The 20,322-nt window shown below is 38.4% G+C and overlaps 1 protein-coding gene across 1 annotated transcript; it reads left to right on the top strand.

Moving 5' to 3' along the window:
- The first annotated feature begins 12,284 nt into the window (after positions 1-12,284).
- Positions 12,285-20,252, top strand: neil3 (nei-like DNA glycosylase 3). The gene is made up of 10 exons (XM_028416559.1): positions 12,285-12,462; positions 12,548-12,663; positions 13,430-13,564; positions 13,930-14,143; positions 15,046-15,120; positions 15,374-15,540; positions 17,283-17,446; positions 18,921-19,335; positions 19,625-19,805; positions 19,980-20,252. The coding sequence occupies exons 1-10, from the start codon at positions 12,358-12,360 to the stop codon at positions 20,160-20,162; spliced, it is 1,755 nt and encodes a 584-aa protein (XP_028272360.1). The 5' UTR covers positions 12,285-12,357; the 3' UTR covers positions 20,163-20,252.
- Positions 20,253-20,322: the final 70 nt, after the last annotated feature.

Raw genomic sequence — 20,322 nt, 5'->3', positions numbered from 1 at the left:
TAGTATGAAAGGAAAATAACCAAGAATGGCCTTCTTAATCGTGAGAAAATGAGAACAAAGAATTTTCTTTAGTGCTGTCCGCTAAGTTAACATCTGAAATGTAGTAGCAGTAGCACCACAATAAATTTACTGCAATGGCAGGAGGAGGAAAGTCTCCCAATGAGAATTACAAACATTTCTTTCTCATGCAATGGCAATGTCTGACATACCTTAGTGATGATTTTTGCATTGTGTTGTGCCAAAATACAAAGTAGACACAGGGAGTATTGCAACTATATACAAAACATGTGCAATTGTGTCCTCTAGCTGGCTGATTTCTGGTCATGGTGACAGAAAAATGGTTATTTAATAAGTGAATAAGCAACTAAATCATAAAAAGGGACATATTTGCTTTGTCTATCTCAGCTAAGATGTGCATATCATGACTGTAGGCCTTCAGTAAGTGCAGTTTTAAGTACTAAAGAACCGTCTTTCTTTCTTCTTTCATTGATCAGGCATATCTGCAAACGACTGGCAGGAATAGTGCAACAGCCTGCTTGTGTCTTCAAAGCCCCACTCTGGCTTTGTTGGAGATTGAGTTGCCATGGTAATAAGCATCCTGGCTAGCACACAAGGGAGACAGTCTCTATAAGCAGTGTTACTGTATGCAAACATCTCCCTCCGGCAGCACATAAAAAAAAAAAAAAGCTGCCTGAGGTGGTTGAAGAGGGATCACACTACCGTCATACATGGATGGATTTACTCATGAATGGTTGATGTGCTGACAGGAGTGAGTGTGAAATTAATTCATATCTCTCACTCACACGCATTCATACATAAATGACAGAGTGTTGCTTCGGAGCATCTGCGGTCTGGGACTGCTTCTGCCTTTACCGCCCCACAGAATCCTATCATGTTCAGCGGCGATAATGAGGACCTTTGGATGAAAGAGCTCACCACTGTTTTCTGACATCCAGCCTTTGTGTGACCCTGTGTGTACCATGTCCTCTAATTTAAAGACATTTTAATAAATCCCAGTGAGAACTGCAGAATGTATGTCTAAATGCAGCATGTTGTAACTGCTGCTGCCATTTGAACATATACATATATATATATATATATTACATACATATATGTATAATAAACCAACTAAAACTAATCCTCATTCATTTGGTTGGTCCTTTACTTTACCTCTGCTACACAAAACAACGTGCGAAAAAACGTTATTATGGTGAATTCTGCTGTGAACATCAGTACGAAAATCAAAAATAAACCACACAATTATGCAATTATCATCTACTGGAGCTGTCAAAATGGCACATCATGGCTGACGTCATGATCAGAGGACTAATACTGGCCACCTGTAATTCCTAAGATTAGGATACTATTTACACTGATAAACTGTGGACGAAGCTTCCACATCACCCATAGGTTTCTGAAACACCTGTGTCACTTAAAGTGGTCACACTTTGAGAATGTTTCATATTCACTCAGTGTTGGGGTTGAAAACAAGTGGTAGGTGTTAAATTCCGATCAGATTTAGGTAAAGATCATGGTATGAATTCAATATTAAACACACTTTATGAGGCAAAATGTTCCATCCTTCACCACCATTTACAGCTAACATGTTGGCGACTCATGTAAACAGGCTGAATCAGCATTTATCTTCTGCATAGCGGGACAACCTGGGTCCACATGCTCTCAGCCTGTTGTAGGATTCCACACGGTACGCCTCTATATTCTTCTTGCTATTTCCATAATCCATCATAACTGACAAGATTACCTCGAAGATTATCTGTCTGGGGAGAGTTTTTGGATTGTATTCATATACTTGTGTGTTGTGTGGTAAGTGTGAAAGCGTAGGAAGGCCTGCATAATACAAATATGTTTAAAAAAAACATGTGATTGAGCATAAACCTAAGAAGCATCAAATATCATGTGGAATAAGGAATCCCAGCAGTGACTTTACAGTCTTACTCTAACACACCATATTACACTTATGGATCTCGCATGTTTCATGCTCCCATAAAAGTTTTATGGAAGCAAATCAAATGAAATAGTCCACAGTTACAGGGACATTTGAATGCCAGGTTGGCAGAGAGGAACTCCCTACTTGGTAATTTAAAAAAGAGTGTGCTTTATATTTTTTGAGCTTTCAGCCCATGGTCTGAGACTATATAAATGGTTACTAGGCAACCGCAGTGAGAGCTGCTGGAACTGGAGTCACTTCAGCTAAAACTTCCTGCACAGCAGGTTTCAACAGGAAGCCATCCAAACACACAAGTCAGACATTTAATTTAAGCAGCATCAACGAACGGGGTGTGGATTTTTAAAAGCCAATTAAACACAGGCACAGATCATACACAGTCAGTACTACTGTCTTCATTTCTGTTAGTACTTCAAGGTGTTGTGTTTCTATACACACTTATGTGTAAGTTCCACCCTGTGACTGAGAGCCAAGCTCACAACTGCATGTTTAGTCGACAGTGAGGGAGGCTCTGCAGTGATAACAGTGTTCAGTAAAGTCAGTTCTCATGAAACTTTGTGGACAAACACCTTTAATTCACTAAAAGGCTCCAGTGTTTCATGTTAAGTGTTCAGACATAACACAAACAGCAAAAAGAACGTTAATGAGAGACATAATGTTAGGAGTATAATCACGATGAGCATTAGAAGAGGTTTTTGTTTGTATTTTTAAAAGTGTAATTTCAGATGAAAAGGTTTAACTTTTACAAAGCCCTTTAATTTAAATCCGTGCTTAAACCCTTGTTATTTTAAATGTATCAAACTCCAAAGGCAAATAACATTAAAGAAACAAGCGGATAAATGTTCTCCCCCACTGCAGGTGAAGATTTAGCTTCCTGTCCCACCCACAAATCTCAGCATTGTAATCTCAAAATAAATCTCCGAAGCTGCATTCACGATGTCAATACATTTATTTCTGCTTAGAGGTTGGAGTTTTTCCTCTGAAGACCAATATGTCCGTAAATGAGTCTTTATCAAGTCGCACAAAAACAGTCCATTTTTCAAAGTTTTTGCTATATCCTCGCTCCCTGTCTTCGGAATTTCACCTTAATATATCAAAGTACTTTTTAGTTTTCTACAGTATGAGGCCAGCACTCGTGATATAATAACATCATGCTTCAATTTCAATTCTCCTGCACTTGCTGGCACTGACATTATGCACTGTTGTGCCTGTGGGTGAGTGTTGAGACCTGGAAAATCTGTCCATTAAAATGCCTGGAGATGTTTCAGGCCTCGTTAAAGACCTGCTGTCTGGTCAAGAGATAAATTCCACCCACACCCTCGTCTTGTCTGTCTTTTTTTCTCCTTTGGTCTTTGTAATCATGCTCTCTCAGAGGTTTCAATATAGAAGAGAACTGATGTTGTGGAGGTGCTCAGAATGCTGTGTTATTTCTCAGTAGTCTGAGAACCTGTAATACTGTTTTCCTGCTTCCTACTGTATCTGTTTCTCTGTGTTGTGTTACCGACATCCTTTGCTGTGTTGTATTTAAAACACCCTATCAAATGTAGTAGACAGAAGAACATTAGTAGATGATTTATAGGAGACCTTAAAAAAGGAGGATAGCACTGCAATGAAAAAAAAAGATGTCAAATGACTGTGGGAGGAAGACTAAGATGAAGTTCCTCCATCTGTGTCGGTGGCTGGAGTCGTGCTGGGAAAGCACCTGTGTGAAGCAGAGCCCATTACAGAGCCGTTACAAGACCATTTCCACAGAGGCGTGACCACAAGTGGCTAATTAGATAATTAGAGCATCCTTTTTTTTCCATGTCGTCTCCTCTGCTTGTCCTTTAACGCAAAAGCAGAACTAAAATTCTGAGGTTGAGCATGGAGAAAAAAAAAAGAATTACGTCTTTGCTGTAGGCCGAGGATGCACGGGCAAGAAGGAAAAAAAAACAAACATCAGGGTTAAGGGTAGGAGAAGGAGTATGTCATTTGTCTTTGTCTGCACACCACAGGACTTGTTTACTCTCTTAACCCAAGTCATTACTACAGCAGACTGTGGAGAATAATTATGTCTGCATGCATCTGGATTGCAGTGTGCCATTTCTGGAACTAAATTACACCTTTTCTCTTATTTTCCAGCATAGTTCAGTTCTTATTTTCTTCACTTTTGTTGTCTTTTAGAAATCAATAACTCAGTGATCGATCGACTTGTCTCACAGTGAAAGGAAGCTCACTTTTCATTAGAACTAGTATGTGCATTAATGCTCAAAGCTAAACTTTGACATCAGCTTAAAAACAACAAGTTGCTGTTAGATTGACTGTGTCTTGGCTTTGAGCACTTGCCAGGCAACCAGCAGAGACAGGTAGGCAGTGTCCCCTGGCTTTTTTAGAAAGACATAGCATGTTAATTGAAGGAGTTTTAGACAAGCTGGGATGCAAATTATTTCATTATTGGACAGAGGCAGGCCGAGTTTTTGTCAGACACAGCATAGATGAGGCGTTCAAGTGTCTATTAATAAACAATAATCAATCACAAACCTATCAGAAAGGACTGAATGTGAGCCTATAATCACAAGACACACCAATGGTTTGGAAAACCCTGTTATTATTATTTTATATGTTCACTTTTCTGGGCAGCAATGAGTGATGCTACACTTCCAAAGCAATGACACCTCCTGGAACAGACCAATTAAAACTCACACTGACACTGAGCTCAGCAGCCTCTCTGTCTGCTTTTGTAGTGGTTTATCAAAGAATAATAGAAGATGAACCTTGTTTTTCGCTCGTATTCCCTTCTCTTCTGGGCCCCCTGACACTCTGTGATAAATAATAGAGCTCAAATGCAGCCTGAGGCAGCTGACGAACACACCAGCTCCCTAAAAAATCAAGGCCTCAGATCAAAGGATTAGCTGTGGAAATCTATGCACGGAATAATGACCGTGTGCTAATGGGTAAGTGTACGCGTGGGTGTGTGATTAGCTCAGAACTGTGTAAGTGCGGCGTAGAGCGACAGATACACATAAAAAATGGCAAATGGAAGGTGTACCTGTTGCAATAATTGAGTCAGGACTGATTATAATGTGTTGTCGTTGTCAGCCAGCAATCATATTTCACTTAGGTACAGGCTGATGGTATTCATGCATGAAAGTCCTCAGCATACTGGATGATAAGGACTGCAGAGAGATACCCTAAACCCTTTTCCATTGTTATTTTCTGTTTTGAGTATATTACTTGGTCAGTCATTAAAAAAGTAAATATTATAATGTTTACTAGCATAACCTCTGCTAAATTAAAAAAAAAAAGTAAGGAGAGAGGGTATGGTTGAGGATGGTAAGAGTAAATGCAATGTGCTGGATTTTTACTCTGGGGTTCAGGTTCTCCTACCTGATACACTGAGTTTTAACCACAGCTGGATTCAGCATAAAAACTATTTGTTAATGTTAGGCATTGAAAACAGGGTGAGGGGTTAGGTAAAGATTATTTTAATACACATAAAGTCATAACAATAAGGAAAACCATTCCTTTTGCATAGGCCCCCATAAACACGTAGAGATGCAGCTATAGAATATGCACTCGGGTTCCATTTCTAAAGAGTGAAACCTCATGTGATGTTCTCTTGGCGAGGATGGGCTGGATAAATCCCTGCCCTGTCCCACAATTTGTCTTGGCCACCCAGAAGTACCTTTCTTGAAATAGTTTTTTTTTTATTTTTTGCCCAAAAACACAATAAAAGATGTTTCAGTGGCTGGAAAACACACTAACGTTTACAGATTGTATCGCTTTGTGTGTTGCACTATGAGTATAAAAGGCTTGAGGCTTGAGGCTTGAGGCGTAAAGAGGCACAGGTGGATCGTATCAGAGTTCAATTGTCTTTATTGTCTAGAGCTGAGGACTGAGACATGTTTCAGTTCAAAATCAAGATTAATGTCAGCCAAACTGAGCTGGAGTTGCAGCTGGGACAAAGTGCATCTGAATGTACACCAAATTCCCCTGGAACTGTCCTGTACTGTCTGCTTCAAAAAGAAGAGACATTTCAAAGAAGGCGTGGGTACCACAAGCTGCATGAAATGATGACTTGGGACAGTGTGCATCGCTGCTAACCATGGAAAACATAAAATATGCACATATGATCAAATCAATATCAAGTGCAGCATCAGTTCCTCTTTTAAGAATTTGAACAATTCAAGTCAAGCGAGAAATCTTCAAATGGATTAGACAGTGTTACACAGCACTGAAAACTTCTGTCCTCAGCTACTGTACAAAAATTACTACCAATTCTCAAAATTTAATTGGAATTTATTCTAAAAACAAATATACAAAACTGCTAATGACTTTAAAGAACTGTGTGTGTGTGTGTGCCATTCTTATTTTTTTGTTAATCTGCATATTTGTCCAATAGTTGAACTGCACCTTGCTCTACTGCAAAACCTCCATAACTAATCTCCTTCTATTATAACTATACTATATATAACTATACTTCCATAAGTACAGCAAGTTTGGACACACACATGCATATATGTTGCTCACTGAGAAAGCTTGGTGTTTATTTAATAAGTGCCATTGTTTACATCTAATTAAATGTCCCATTATCAAATTAGTCTAACACTTGGCTCTGTGTGTTGCTCTGTGTGGGTGATAGAGATTACTGTTATGATGTCAACTGACAATAAAGTTTTTCCTCTGACAGCAGCAGTGTTCGAATGACAAACCAAAGCAGTCGTGTGTATCACTGGTGTCCTAATGACAAAAGCCTGGCTTTGTCCAGTTTTCTCAGAAGAGACCATCTCTTATGAAGAAGGAGACACTGCCACCTAGAGGAGAAATGCATTAACAGCAAAGAGTAGCTTTATCTTTTTCCTTGCAGCCATTTTGTTCTGATTGGAAACATCAGTAATATGTCAAAGAGTCAGCTCTAGCTTTTATTTCAGTATATCTCCCTTTTTGGCACCTGTCAGTCGGTTGTTTTGTTTGTTACAGCATTTCCTGTATATTCCAGGTTAATAGTCGACTCAATACCTAACTTCACAGTGAAGGCATTTATGATCTTCCTCCCTAATTTCTTTCCTCGCCTCCTCTCTTTGTGACAAAATGAGACGTCAACTCCTTGTTTTAAGCAATTGGATGTGATGTCGATTAAATATGACATATTGTTGTTAAAGTCTACCACTGTGTATACTAATAATACTTAATCACACTTCTATAGATTCCGTCTCGGGCATTAAAAACCCAGATGATAATCGATCCAGCCTGCTGTCAGATAACTCTGTCCCTGCTCTAATGATTCTTAATGAACCACTTTGATTTATTGAAGAACAAAATGTTGCTGCATGTTGCTGCATTTTGGTGCCTACTCTACTAGAGGCCTCAATGCATTTACTTTAGAGAAGCCAACAAACAGAATGATCAAGTATAAAAGTATAGTAGCATGTGGTGCTAGTATGTTAGTTAACAGTAAATCAGCTATATAGTGTTTTTAGAATTAGAACCTGCCATGTTTTTCCATTAACACATGATGTATGCTGCATGTTTGAGTGTGGTCACTGCACTCCATGGGCGTGTCCTGTAGGGGGTGGTTTCCAATCTGTACAAAGCTGCATTGCTTGACCCTTTATCCCTCCTTCAGGTGCGTTTTAGTTGATTGAGACGTCGTTCAATATGGTGTCCTGAAGTCAATGTCTGGGTCAGAGGAAAGGGGACAGATAATGACGCACAAATACGGGAAATGTGGAAAAAGCCCACTGACTCTCAGCACTAGGCTGACCCCTGTATCTCCCAGTAGACCTTCATGTGTGAAAGGTGGCTTGTGGGTGGAGTGCTGTTTGATGTGGTGAACTGTGAACTCTGGGAGCCAAGAGGAAGCAGCAGCTCACTATGAAAACAGTTGTAGAGCTATAGATTTGGCCTGAAAATAAAAGTGATCTGAAGATGTTTAACAGTTAAATGAACTGACTCTAAGTTGCTTTTGAAATGTTGCTTTATTCGTTTAATACTGACTTTGGACATTTTAAGTTGTGAGTAGCGTGATGTCTGCTATGGATGAAACACAGCTACTCAGGATGTTTCCAGCTGAGATCCCAAACAAGAGGGACTTTCTTGGCAAAGGTACCTGGGGACTGGCAGTGTGTGCATGCGTTCAGGCTGGTGCTGTTTTTTTTCCCTTCCTTACTTCCTCACCTCAGTGTGTGCATGTATTCACAAGTCTTGGCTGGGTAAGTGATGGAACAATAATAAAAATCCTCTGGCCAAGATGACACAACGAACACATTATATATGAGGAACGTTCAATACACCCTGTAGATGAAGGAGCAGGACCCTCCGGGATTAATGCACTGATAAATGGACTTTAAGGGAGGTTTTCATGAATGAAAATGTTTTTAAAGATAATATAACCCGATGACATTCAGACATTCATAGATCTTTCTTATTATTATTCTTTACTACTGACACGTAAATCTTGCCAGCATTATTAGTTCCACATGACTTGGTATATCACAACATTATCTCCCTAGAATAATAATTAAGTGCCAAATGTGAACGAAGAAGAAAAAGTCAGAAGGTCTATTTTCTGAATAATACACAGAAACAGTAAATATCCCCACATCATGTCGAATATTCACATTTGGAGGGTTGCAAATGAGACACTTTAAAAATAGCATTATTAGCAGTCATCAGTTCCTGCCAGGCTGGTGGAGACAGACACTGAAATGTGACCCTGGTGCTGCAAGTACTTTTGAAATCCTAGTTGCATAGCAACGCATCTCCATCTGCAGTTTAGCTTCTCTCCACCAAAGAAACAACTGTCATTTTTTTTTTTTTGCCTCACATGCAATTTTATACAATAAAACTTTTCTACAGAAAAACATAAACACCATTCAGTTTGAAGGAGTGTGGGCCTGTTTTCGCTACACTTTGAATAGATCGTGCCATTTGCACTCATCCTTTCTACTGCAGGCAATTAACACCCACGGATTTGATGCTGTCTGGCAGTGAATACTCGCTTCAACTGAAAGAAGAATCCAAATAAAAAAGTGTTTCTTTAAAAAAAAAAACTAGAAATACAAGGTGTGATATGAGCACAGAAGTAGGAGAACAATTATCTTAACATTAAACTAATTAATTATGTCCTGTGAGTGAGCAGTCAGCTCATGACTTCATGCCTCATTGCTCAGCCTTTGAATAGGCTTTTGATTCCTTTTTAATGAATAATATCTCATTTCACTTCAGACCTCATCAGGTATTCATCACAGTGACACCCAACCTTTTTGTTCACTAATCTTATTGAATATCCTTGATGTATCATTTGTGTGTATGCATATATACACACAAACTGCCCATAAATAAAAACACATGCTATTTGAATATATATTTGCATGTTTTTATGAATCTTTAAACAGCTGTGCACCAACTGCAATCCCCAAATTTTATTTAACAATTAGAGGACTCATTTAAGCAATTAGGAGGAGACTGCTGCACGGCTCAAGACAATTTACTTCCTCTATTAGGAGTGTAATAATGGTTTAATGAAATTTGTGGATTGGAGATGCTGTGCAAGCATGTCACACTTGCATTTATAATATCTTACACCTGTGCATACAGATTACAGTCCGCACACAGCTTTGTGTCTCAAGACTAAATACTGCTGTCAGAATAGGCTGAGCAGTGGCCATGTTTCTTATTTCAGCTTATAACAGGAATACATTCCTGGGATACTGAAGCAAGCAAGGCCCCGGATCATTATTAGATGTGTCAAATTTATATTTTTCTCTTATAGTTATCAGATATTAAGCAGTATTTGGCCATACTGAATGATCAAAACTAGAGTTAAATGAGAAACTTGCATCAAATTGTAGCTCATCAGCACACATGCAAGAACATATAAACATGAGCACATCTTCCTGTTCTGTGGGTCCACTGATGCTGACACACCTTGACATTTTTATTCCCAGTAGTCATCAGTTTCCTGTCCATACCTGGATGATCATTTAGCTCCCGGAGTCCTTAACCTCTGTAGCAGTACTTTTTATAGTTTAGCTGACAAACTGCAGGCCCTGTGTTGATCCCACAGCATGCTCACACAAAGCAGATGTCACAGCCTTTGTATTGCAGTACAAAAAAAGAGAGAGAGAGAATATCTTTAACATTGCCAATATGGACAAACACTGTGGTGCACAAAGCAAAGCAAGGGAAATACAGCAAAGCATGTGAAAACAGAAACACACAGTGCAAGGGGAAAGTGAAGGACATGCAGTACAAAGTAGGGTAAATATCACAGGACAGATCAGTATTCCATGCACTATTTATCTATTTATGCTTTGAAGCAGTGACAAACAGTGCAGATGCCATACATATATTATGATGCATAGACTGATTCAGGACCTGTGAAGACTCTGCAGTTAAAAAAAGTTAAATATTGAAAAAACAGCACTATAACATTACAAGATGTGATTTTATTCAGTGTGTTAATTTGTTTTTCCATGTGAATACATTCTTTTACAGCACCAGGTTGCCCCTGTAAAAGAGATTTTTTAATCTCAAAGAGTTTTAACCTGCTTAAATGAGGGGAAAATAAAACAAGCAATTATTAATATATGCTGCTTTTTATTTTGAAGTTGTTGTGTTAAGTCTTTTCCTCAAAAGAAAACATTCAAACTTGAACAATTAGAGCCTAATCACCTGACATGAATTGGACTTGTTTCCCTCTAATCTTTTATATGCCTCAGTCTGCAGGGGAGCAAAACTCTGCAGGTACCTGCTGCTTGTATAACTCCTGTGGTAGGAGCCAGTATATAGTATTAGCTTTGAGTGAGACCCGGCTTCATGTATCTGCTTCCCTTGGAGACAATGTGAGAGAGCTGCACCAGATTTTAATACATATTATTGCTGAGTACTGCCTTTTTTAAAGGAGGGCATGGCTGTACACTTGGCTGGAGAACATGGACTTCAATCTATTTTTATCTGGGCCAACAGAAGGGTTTCTGGGTGGTAAAACTGCAGAGCAAACAAGTTGTTGCAATTATGCAGGTAAGCCATGCAGAAAATCTTTTGACAATAATGAAAATTATAATTCGTTTGAATTGTTGTCAGCCAGATGGGACACCTAAACTGGGCAAGGTAGAGACGGTAGGCCATTACACGCACATCTGGTAGTTAATTTTAATGTGGAATAATAATGACTCTACTTAAGAGAACTCTCAGATTTTGTGAGAAGGGGTCGCAAATTATAATACTGACAAACTCTAATATACAATTAAACAATTAAGAACATTTGAATGTTACAAAAACATGTATGAGTGTTTATATGCATGACCACTCTATCTATCACCCACTCTATCTATCACACAATCTATCTATCACACAATCTATCACACAATCTATCTATTTATCACACAATCTATCTATCTATCTATCTATCTATCTATCTATCTATCTATCTATCTATCTATCTATCTATCTATCTATCTATCTATCTATCTATCTATCTATCTATCTATCTATCTATCTATGCTGGTTGCAGGCCAAGGACCAACACTTGTACTCTGGCGCCCTCAAGTGAAAAATAAAAAGCATTGCACACAGACCAATCTCTTTAGATTAATAGGATAAAAAAACTATAATATATATAACCTATATAGAATTTAAATTTCAATAGCTTGACCTTGAGAATCCTACAGAAATTAATGCCAGTCTGTGCTTTTTGCAAAATCAATACTATACTATATGTAGGCCTTAATAGGTGACCAACTATAAGTGCATGTAGTATATTTGCTGCTTGATGATATAAAATCATAAAATAAGTCGGCAGACTCACCCACAGCTTGGTGTATTATTAGACTGCTTTGAATCTGTTTTCTAATTTATCTTCTCATATTTTGCTTGGTTATTATTTACTTTCATTCCCCTCCTAATATTCTTTAATATATGCATAGACACAGGCAGAAAGGAAGAACATTTTGATGCGAAGAAGAAAATGAATCTTGAAATTTTATTTCCTCTCCACAATGTCTGACCGCACATATCATTATTGAAACATTTTTGTATAATTATATCTGGTTCTACGTTTAAAAGATGAAGAGAAGTAAGAAAGGATATTAATACAAGGGTCTACAGTGCATAGATATTTACATAGTGTAATATTTTATTTCTTGTTTTCTTATTTCTGTAAATATGTACGTATATACGATTCTGGATCACAGCCCCTAATACAGTAAAAATTAATTTTAAGCGCAGATCAAATCTTGCAGATAAATGTGTTCATGTCCCTTTAAGTCAGAATGATCTGACCACGCCCATTTCCGGGTATAGACCATGCCGTGCGCATGCTCCAAGTTGAAACACTTGTGGCGGGGAAAGGAAGAAAACGACAACAACATTTTGAGAGTTTGTTTAGGTTTTATATCTTCAACAAGAACATGGTTGAAGGTCCTGGGTGCACATTGAACGGAGAGAAAATCCGCGCTAAAGTTCAGAAAGGACAGAAAGTGAAAGAAATCCGAGGCAGTTTGACAACATCAGCTGTAAGTTATCTTCTGTTATGTCATACAAGTTTGTTGCGCAGTTTTGTTTGTTTGATTCTGCTCATCTGTTTGCATCCCTTTACAGAAAAACTGCTCCGTGTCAGTTTCAAATGCCTTCCAGTGCTTTTACGGCAGTCAGTATACTGGCGTTGAAACCCTGGGCAAAGAGCTCTTCATGTATTTTGGTCCAAGAGCTTTGAGGTAACGTACCTGTCAGCAGCAGCCATTAGCTTAGTCTCAGTTACTAGAGAGTAAAGCTGGTCATAGCTGCTTATCTAATTATTATGAATGTCTATAATAAAATTCTGATATTATAATTAGTTTCATAACTGCTCCAACAGCTTCAGTTTTTTTAATATCCTTCATAATTGTAGGCACAAATGTTGGCTGATATTGATAAAATTCTGTATAAAAGTAGCATGTTGGCCTGGCAGGAGGGGGAGAATAAAGGAGAAGGAGGGAGGAGTACAGCCCTCCAGATTCAACACGTGCAATAATTTAAATATGTGCAGTAACTTATATGCAATATCCCATCTGTGTATCAATAACCATGCTGGTGCGCAATGTTTTTACATAATTCCTCTCATCTCTTATTTTTATTATACTGTATTCTAGTTTATTCTACTTAATTCTTGCTCTGACTGTCGGTGTGTATTGCTGCTGGTACCTGAAGTGAAGTGGATTAATGTATTCTATTCTGTTCTATTCTATTATCTAGAAATTCAACTGAGAAACTGTTTGTGCACAAGATAACTAGAGAAATGTCTGTTTGTTGCTTAGTGTAACAAATTCCCAGTAAATACAGATATCGAATCGTATGGATACAAAAGCCATATGAAAACACAATACACAGGAGAGTCTTCATCCAGCAGGCCACCTTTCTGCCCTTTTTTTCAGGTTTTATATGAATTGAGATGTGCTATCCTTAAACAGACTTTGTCTTTTCTTTCTGTTATTCATCCTCTAGAGTCCACTTTGGTATGAATGGATCAATGCGTATAAACCCTGCTGAGAGGAAGGATAGAACGGGCTCTTCACCGGTGCTGGAAATACACCTTACCAACGACACTGTGTGCTTCTTTGACAGCACAGTAGAAATAAGGTAACGGGGACACCAGCGTAGCCTAGATAGATTGAGGTGACAGAAGTTCACCTTGGGGTATGAGTCTCATTCAGTGAGAATGTCCTACATTAGGCTGACTGAAGACAGTGGCTATTGTATGAAAAATGCTGCCTTTTTTTTGCTCGACATTTGTCCTGATCATTGCCCAGAAGGTCCTGTTCAGTAGTCAGACGCTCATTTATTTCACCTATGCTTTCCCATTTAATAACAAACACAGCAAAACCGAATATACGATTCTGAAATGTGTAACCTTAGGAGCACCAGTTGACCTCATGGCACATATGAAATAAAACTAGCTGTATATTTTCTACATTCTTCCAGCTCTAAAAAAACTGTGTTTGCAGGTTGACAGACAACTGTGAGCAGAGGGTGAAGGCCATGGAGAGTCTGGATGTGTGCTCCTCCAAGTTCAGTTTCTCTCGCTCTGAGGAAGCAGTGAGAAGTCAAAGTAGCAGGATGCTCTGTGACGTTCTTTTAGACCAAGCCGTCATGCCGGGAGTAGGCAACATCATTAAAAACGAAGCCCTGTTTGACTCTGGCCTCCACCCAGCCGTGAAGGTATGGAAAAGATGATAGATTGTGTTCAGCAGAGGAATAAAAAAAGAGGGTAAAAATGCAAGACAATTCCTGAAAAAAAGTGTAAGCCCTTGTGTTATTGAGTGATGCATTGCAATGAGGAGGGTGAAATCCGAAAAAAATAAACAAGCGCATTGCAGCACAGTCACATTTTCCCCTCGCTTTTAGCTTGAGAAATCTTTTGTTTCATGGCTTTTACTGAGAATCAAAAAATGTTTTTTTCCCTTCGATTCATAGCATATGTTTATGAAAAAAAATCCATAAAAGATGTCTCAGCCTGATCTGAAAATAATGTCACATAATGTTTGAAAGACCCGCTGCTTGTCAAAGCTCTCAGGGAACATTTTTATTAAGCAATCTTTGGAGGTTAAAAAAATTTTTACAGTGACCTATCCACTGCAGGTAAAATACACTTTGCAGCATGAATACTTCTATTACTCAACTATTACCAGAGGCTCTGCTCTGCTAGAATGTCTGCCCCCCCTTAGAAAGTATTACATGGGGTATAAGAATATAGCACACTGGAGCAAAACATTAATCTAGGACTTTTGGCCCCTTCTTCTTCTGGGACCACTGAATCTCTATGAACTTCTCCTCCATTACCCAGCCCGTAGGTGTCCTGAAAGAGCAACAAGTGCTGTCTGAGCCAGAATGAGATTTTTTTTACCTTTGTTAGAAGTCTATGGAATATACTGTATGTGATTTTTCTCCATTGCATCATTTTAAATCCATTTTTTGGATGTCTGGTGTTTTTAGAAGCTTGTATTATTGATTTGCTGACTGTGTAGTGTTTTTCGTCTTTTTTGAAATGAAGGGCTATACAAATAAGGTTTATTCCCTCTCTGGCTGTGAACTGTAACTAACTGTGCTGCTTCATTTTTTAGGTTCAACAGCTGACAGCCGAGCAGATGCACCACTTGGTGAAAATGACTCGAGATTTCAGTCTTCTCTTTTACAAGGTTAGTTTTTTTGTAGACATTTGCTTTTTAGTCGTCACTTCATTTGGAGTTACTTGCAAGAAAAAGTTGACTTAAAATTCTGTTTTGCCAAGAAAAGAGAGCAAAAGTCAAAACCTCTCTACCCAGAGAATAGGTAAAACAAATATTCATGCCCATACATAATAGATAAGTAAGGAAAGCAGTGTTTCTTTTGTCTGTTCTCTTTATCCTCATCCCTCTATTTATTCTTGTCTGCCCTCCTCATCTCTATCAGTGTCGCAAATCTGGTTCCCCTCTCTACAAACATTACAAAGTCTACAAGCGTCCCCAGTGTGGCCAGTGCTCTCATGTCATCACAGTCTGTCGTCTTGGAGACGGCGGCAGGATGACTTACTTCTGTGAGTGCTGTCAGAAAGGAGATCCCAGCGGGGTTGACATCAGGTAGAAACCCTTGTAGACTATGGCACTTTTGCTGAGGAAGTATTGTGTTGCATTCTGGTGAGGGTTACACCTTTGTTTGGGTATTGTTTGAAAAACGGCTTCATACCAATAGTGGTAAAAGCTAAAAATGGAAAGTACTTTTTTTTGTAGTCCTTTTTGGCTGATATTTATTTTTCAGATTTTTATCAGTTAACATAATATTCTTGTTTTTTTCTAGATAAAAATGTTGCCGTAATGAATGCATAAATACTGAAATAATTTAAAAAGCTAAAAAAAAAAACACACAGAAAACAACATACTCTTTACACAACACCAAGCTTTCTAACAAGCTAGGTGCCATGTTTCAAAACCTCATCTTTGCAAAACGTTCTAAAGCTCTTTAGATAATATGTTCAAATTTAGAGAGGCCATTTTTGCAAGGCAGATGGGCTTGGCAGGGAGTGGGAAGTGTTATGGGGGAAAATTAATGCGCATATAAGGCTGTGTTTGCCAGCCAGGGCACAGGCTCAACACCTCCTGGGCTGTGTTTGAGCAAAGCTTTGCAAGGGGTTAGAGTCTAAAGCCCTTACAACACATTACACAGCTGATAAAGCAATCTGTGAGAAGTTTCCTGAAAGCCGCAGCTACTTTCCTTCTCCATGATAGTTGGCATTGCAGATTTGCCTTCTTGTCAAACATAGTCAAGCTTCATGTCAGAGCACTAACGTGTACACTTGGAGCAATTATATGAAACACATTGCATCCTCACACATCTTCATCCTCTGCTTCAACTCCCAAATTTTTTTTCTAGTTGGTCTTCTCCATGTCTGCATGCTTTATAATCAGATTAGTTGTTGAATCATGTATATTTATTACTCATTTTAGGTTTGCAGTGTCCCTTTGTGTTTTTAATACAAGTAGTCAGGTACTGGTTTAGATATGCACACTTTGCATAGAAATAAATACAATTTCAGTAAAATAATACTGTGCTATTTTGCAGCCCAGCTCTTTTAGCATTATGGAACATTTTTACATCAAACATTAACAATATTCAAGTTTTCTTTCCACAAAGAAAGACCTTGCAGTCAGTTCGTTAAATGTTAATACAAAGCAGACCTGAAATGTCAGGAAAATAGATGCATGAATAAGTCAATGAGCCATCACCATCACCTTTTTGACTCATTACTGATACAAGTTTCTGGTCTCTTGTACCTCCTATTATTTATTTAAGATAAGATGCTAATCTAAATCTCAGTTGCTGTGAAGCCTCCTTTTCTATCATCTCAGTAATAACCTGAGAGCTTATTTTGAATTTTCAACCTAAATCCACAAAAAGAGCTCTTTATCAAATTCTTATGTTTACATTTTATGTAATTTATCACACATTACGTTGTATAGAACTGTCATTGTGCAAAAGTGAAAATGTAGTATAAATTGGTGTAATAGTTAAAATATAATCATGTATCTATCCCAATCAAGCATCTTTACTGATTTTAACATCTGCTTATAAATGCTAAAAGTGTGCTTTCATTTTGGGTATTATATGCTAATATGTAGGTAAGCTTCTCGTGTTTTTAAGCCTTTGATGTGGGCTTAGCCAAAGTCGGTGTTTTCCATATGTATCATAGATCTATGTAGTTGTTACGTTTTCATGCAGTCTGGGGCTGCCTAGCTTCGCTGGCAGATACAAAACACTGTGTCAAGCTGTTTCAGCAGCAGAGTTTTATTAGGATCACCACTGATGCACTGCTTCCTTTATCCAGTAAACTCCCAGTCAGAAACACACTGATCAGCTGGGCCTACAGTGAGAGAACCAGTGATAATGTGGCCAAGAAAGAGGAAGAGGACTGGGCCTGTCAACTCTGCACGCTCATCAACAAGCCAGGAACAAAAGCCTGTGATGCCTGTCTCACTCCAAAACCCGAGGGTGAGTGAAAAGTTCTGTCCTTATGGTCACTGAATTTAATGGGGTGAGACTGTCTTTGTGAACAAGAGATAAAAATAATAGTGGATTTAGTTTGGAAGTTTAGCAGAATGATAACGGGTATGGTTTGACATCGGTGTTTAGGTACTTTTGAGCAACATGGCAAAAAAAAAAAAAAAATGACACTGCAGTCAAGTGGGTTGAATTCTCTGTACTTTGGCAGCACAAATAATGACCATGTCTGCCAGTTGGCCATTTTGCTGTCTGTTTTGAAGTACATTGTGTCAGCCGCTGCCAGAACTAGTGTTTGAAAGAAATGTCCTTGCTGTGTGTCAAACCACAGTGATAGTTTAGATTTTATATGTATTTCCAAGGCTCACACATTTAAAAGTTAAATAAAACCACCAATTTAAAAAAGTGACACTGTATATACAAATAAACAGATCCCTTTGACTTGCATTTATACTAATTTAACTGAAAGTAAGGCAACTTTTCTTATTGAAACCAATAAAAAACAAAACACAAAATGTTGGGACAGTGGCAAAAAAGAACATCTGGTGGGACATCTTAGAAGTGATGACGTTACTATGCACTGGGTTGAAAGAACAGCCTAGAGAGGATACATGGTTCAGAGGACTTTGAGGGGTGTACCACTCTGTGAAATATGTTGTAGGAAAATATTTGACGATATGTAAGAATAATGCCAGTTTTAATATTTTAGAATATTTCTATGAAATAAAAACATTTTTGTAGTATTATAGGTGACAAATATGACACGCCTCCATTCATTAGATCTGAGGGCTTCCTCAATGTTTTATTAATTTATATTATACTAATAAGATGAATTCTTTATATTGATGTATGATAAAAGTAGTTTAGAAATTGTAATACATATGCATTGTATGCATACATTAGTTTGAGAAACTAATGATAGTGGTTGTATTTTTACATTTAAAATCAGTGAAATGAATAATGGACACTTATTTCTCCATAAAAAGCTGACTGAGCACTCTTGTTCTTCACAGTAATGCCCTGATTTACATATGTTTAGTTATATATGTATTTGCATGTTCCACATTGGCCCACTGTGCTGCTCTACTGAAACAGTTGGGGGTTAAGGGCTTTGCTCAAGGGCAGTTTAATGGCATTTTTGAGGGGCTAGAAAACTGTATTTATTACTCACTGCTTCATGTTCATGACTGATGTGAGGCTCTAAAAACATTTACTTAATTTCAAATATTCTGTTGGGGGTTCGTTTCACAGAGTTTTGCAAAAAAGCATCCTTAGCAGCACAGATTGTGTGACATTTTATTTAAATGGTGAATACAACAGTAGTCTGCTTACTGGTAGCAACCCTGCCTCTGAACACTAACAACACTAACAGCAACCAGCATTATATGAGAGCAGCCTGTGCATCAGAATGAGCTGCAGCTGCCGAAAATGTATTGAGTTTCTCACTCTGGCTCCATCTCCGCAGTCCGCAAAGGCGACATTAGCACTGAAGCATCACCCTTCACAACTGATTTGATTAAATACCCCTGCACTGCCTTCAAGAAACCACAAGAGGAGCTCAAAGTCAACTGGAGGTCTGCTTTTGGGACTTCAACCCTTGTTTTCTCTGACTTAAGCAAGAAGCCAAAGCCTGTAAACTTCCCACTCTCCCCAGCCGGCAGTCATTTGAATTCCTTGGCGGCAGAGCGAGGTTTATATAAATACAGCGTCTGCCAAGGGACAACAAGCCCCAATTATGCCTCTGGTGGCTGGCAGAAGCAAAGTGCTGAGCTCTCCAATGGGGAATCACTGGCCTCCTACAGTCACCCATCCAAGAAAATGAGAATTGATCACAGTCCCTTTCCCAGTAACAATGCTCAAAATGGAACCCCCAACTCAGGGTGAGTGAATCTCTTACTTGGTTATTCATGAATAAGTTTATAATAAGAGAAGTTTTTTGCAACTTCAGGGAGATGGCTTGTATGAAAAAAACCTCTGACTGACTACTGACTGTAGAATTTGAATGCAACATTGTTAAAAAAGAATCAGATTGATAAATGGCCATACAATTATTACCATACAGTTAAAAGGAGGAGGTTGGCTCACTAATAAGAGTTGATGTGACAGGCACTCCAGTGTTTATTTTCAATATATCTCAGCCTAATGAGACTCTTTCTTTCTTTCTGTCAGTATGCGCAAAACTAAAGCAACAAGCAGCACAAGCCCCATTTCCTCCAGTCCCAGTGCCCCTTGTTGTGCATCCCATCACCGTCCAGCTGTCCTCAGAGTGGTCCACAAGGAGGGGGAAAACAAGGGACGGCAGTTCTACACCTGCTCACTACCCAGAGAGACCAAGTGCAACTTCTTTGAGGTAAGCAGTGGAAAGTAACATACTTCTTTATTGTCAGAAAATAAAGTCATAAATGAACTATAAATAATTAAAGTAACTAAATTTCATCTTATTCGCAAACATTGTAATATGTTTGCAACAAGTTTATATAACAGAAATAAGAGTTTTACAACTAAGTAACTTTCTCTGTTGCAGTGGGCAGACTTGAACTTCCCTTTTTGTCACCATGGGAAACGCTGTTTAATGAGGACGGTTCTGAAACTAGGACCCAACAACGGTCGGAATTTCTACACCTGCAGCTTTCAAAAGGGTAAACAGTGTGACTTTTTCCAGTGGGCAGAGAATGGACCAGGGGTTTCCATTCTCCCTGGCTGCTAATGTGTTTCAGCCATACTTTACTTCTAAAAAGAAAACTGATCCCTATGTGTTTTTATAATTATATAGAGACAGGGATTTCATTTTATTTGTATTATGTCCTATATTCTGTATGTTCGTCTTTTAAAGATTTCTATAATGAATACAATAAAGAAGCCAAACG

The sequence above is a fragment of the Parambassis ranga genome, chromosome 10, assembly GCF_900634625.1.
Source record: "Parambassis ranga chromosome 10, fParRan2.1, whole genome shotgun sequence".
Taxonomy (NCBI): Eukaryota; Metazoa; Chordata; class Actinopteri; family Ambassidae; genus Parambassis; species Parambassis ranga.
This window is presented reverse-complemented; position numbering and strand designations above follow the sequence as displayed.